The 745-nt window shown below is 54.5% G+C and overlaps 1 protein-coding gene across 5 annotated transcripts in view; it reads left to right on the top strand.

The window, feature by feature from the left end:
- The first annotated feature begins 481 nt into the window (after positions 1-481).
- Positions 482-745, top strand: part of Ccdc66 (coiled-coil domain containing 66) — a 36856-nt gene continuing 36592 nt past the window's right edge. For 4 of the 5 annotated variants that reach the window (XM_010612704.3, XM_010612708.3, XM_010612703.3 and 1 more), the window contains exon 1: positions 483-576. In XM_010612704.3, coding sequence (XP_010611006.1) covers positions 566-576 — 11 coding nt within the window. In that variant the 5' untranslated portion in view covers positions 483-565. Of the gene's footprint in view, positions 577-745 lie in introns of all 5 variants that reach the window. The other variant, XM_010612707.3, reaches the window with a different exon arrangement.

Here is a 745-nt window from a genome sequence, read left to right as displayed (position 1 = left end):
ATGGGCAAGTCCTTAAACCTCTCTGTGCCTCAAAGGTACGTTGTTAGGATTCAATGATGTCAGGACTTAGATCCATGACTGGCACATAACACCTAAATTTACTGAGCAGTTGTGATTACTGCTGCAGTATTTTAATAGGACCACAATGTACCAGGCTTGATGGCCAGGTTACAGCAAAAGAGAAGAAAGAACCAATATGTGCCCTAAGTGTCCTCGTCCAACTTTTTGTCCTAAAATAAATCTCTCTTCCAAATATAAAAACAGCACAGAGAATGTCAATGAAGGTATTTATACTTTTTGTCCCTTCCTATTTTTGCCACCTCCACCCGTCCAAAGCCAAAAGGACCAAAGCTTCCCAGTTGAACACGGACGACAGCAGCTACAGAGCGAAGGTGGAGAGAGCCCCGCCCCGGCCGAGCGCACGCCCCAGCACGCCTCACTCTGATTGGGCCTCCCTTCCAGCTGGCCGGCACGCCGGTAACCAATCGGCTTAGTGCTTGTTGAACGGCGACAGCAACCATCGTACACAAGGCGCTGGAGCGGCTTGCGAGCGCTTAGCCGGGCCATGAACTTGGGGTAAGCCCGGGCAAGGCAAGGGGTCGTCCGCGGAGAAGGGGGTGAGGCTGCGTCGGCGCCTGGGGCGCCTTCTGGAGGTAGAGGAAAGCGAGGGGGATGAGTCGGCCTCCGTCACTTTTGCCTTCGTAACTCGCCGTAGAAGCTCTCCGCGGCCGCCCGGCGGCCCGCC

This window comes from Fukomys damarensis, unplaced genomic scaffold (assembly GCF_012274545.1).
Source record: "Fukomys damarensis isolate Sample0158 unplaced genomic scaffold, DMR_v1.0_HiC HiC_scaffold_28, whole genome shotgun sequence".
Taxonomy (NCBI): Eukaryota; Metazoa; Chordata; class Mammalia; order Rodentia; family Bathyergidae; genus Fukomys; species Fukomys damarensis.
Note: the sequence above shows the minus strand (reverse complement) of the source record. Positions and strands in the feature narration are given on the sequence as shown.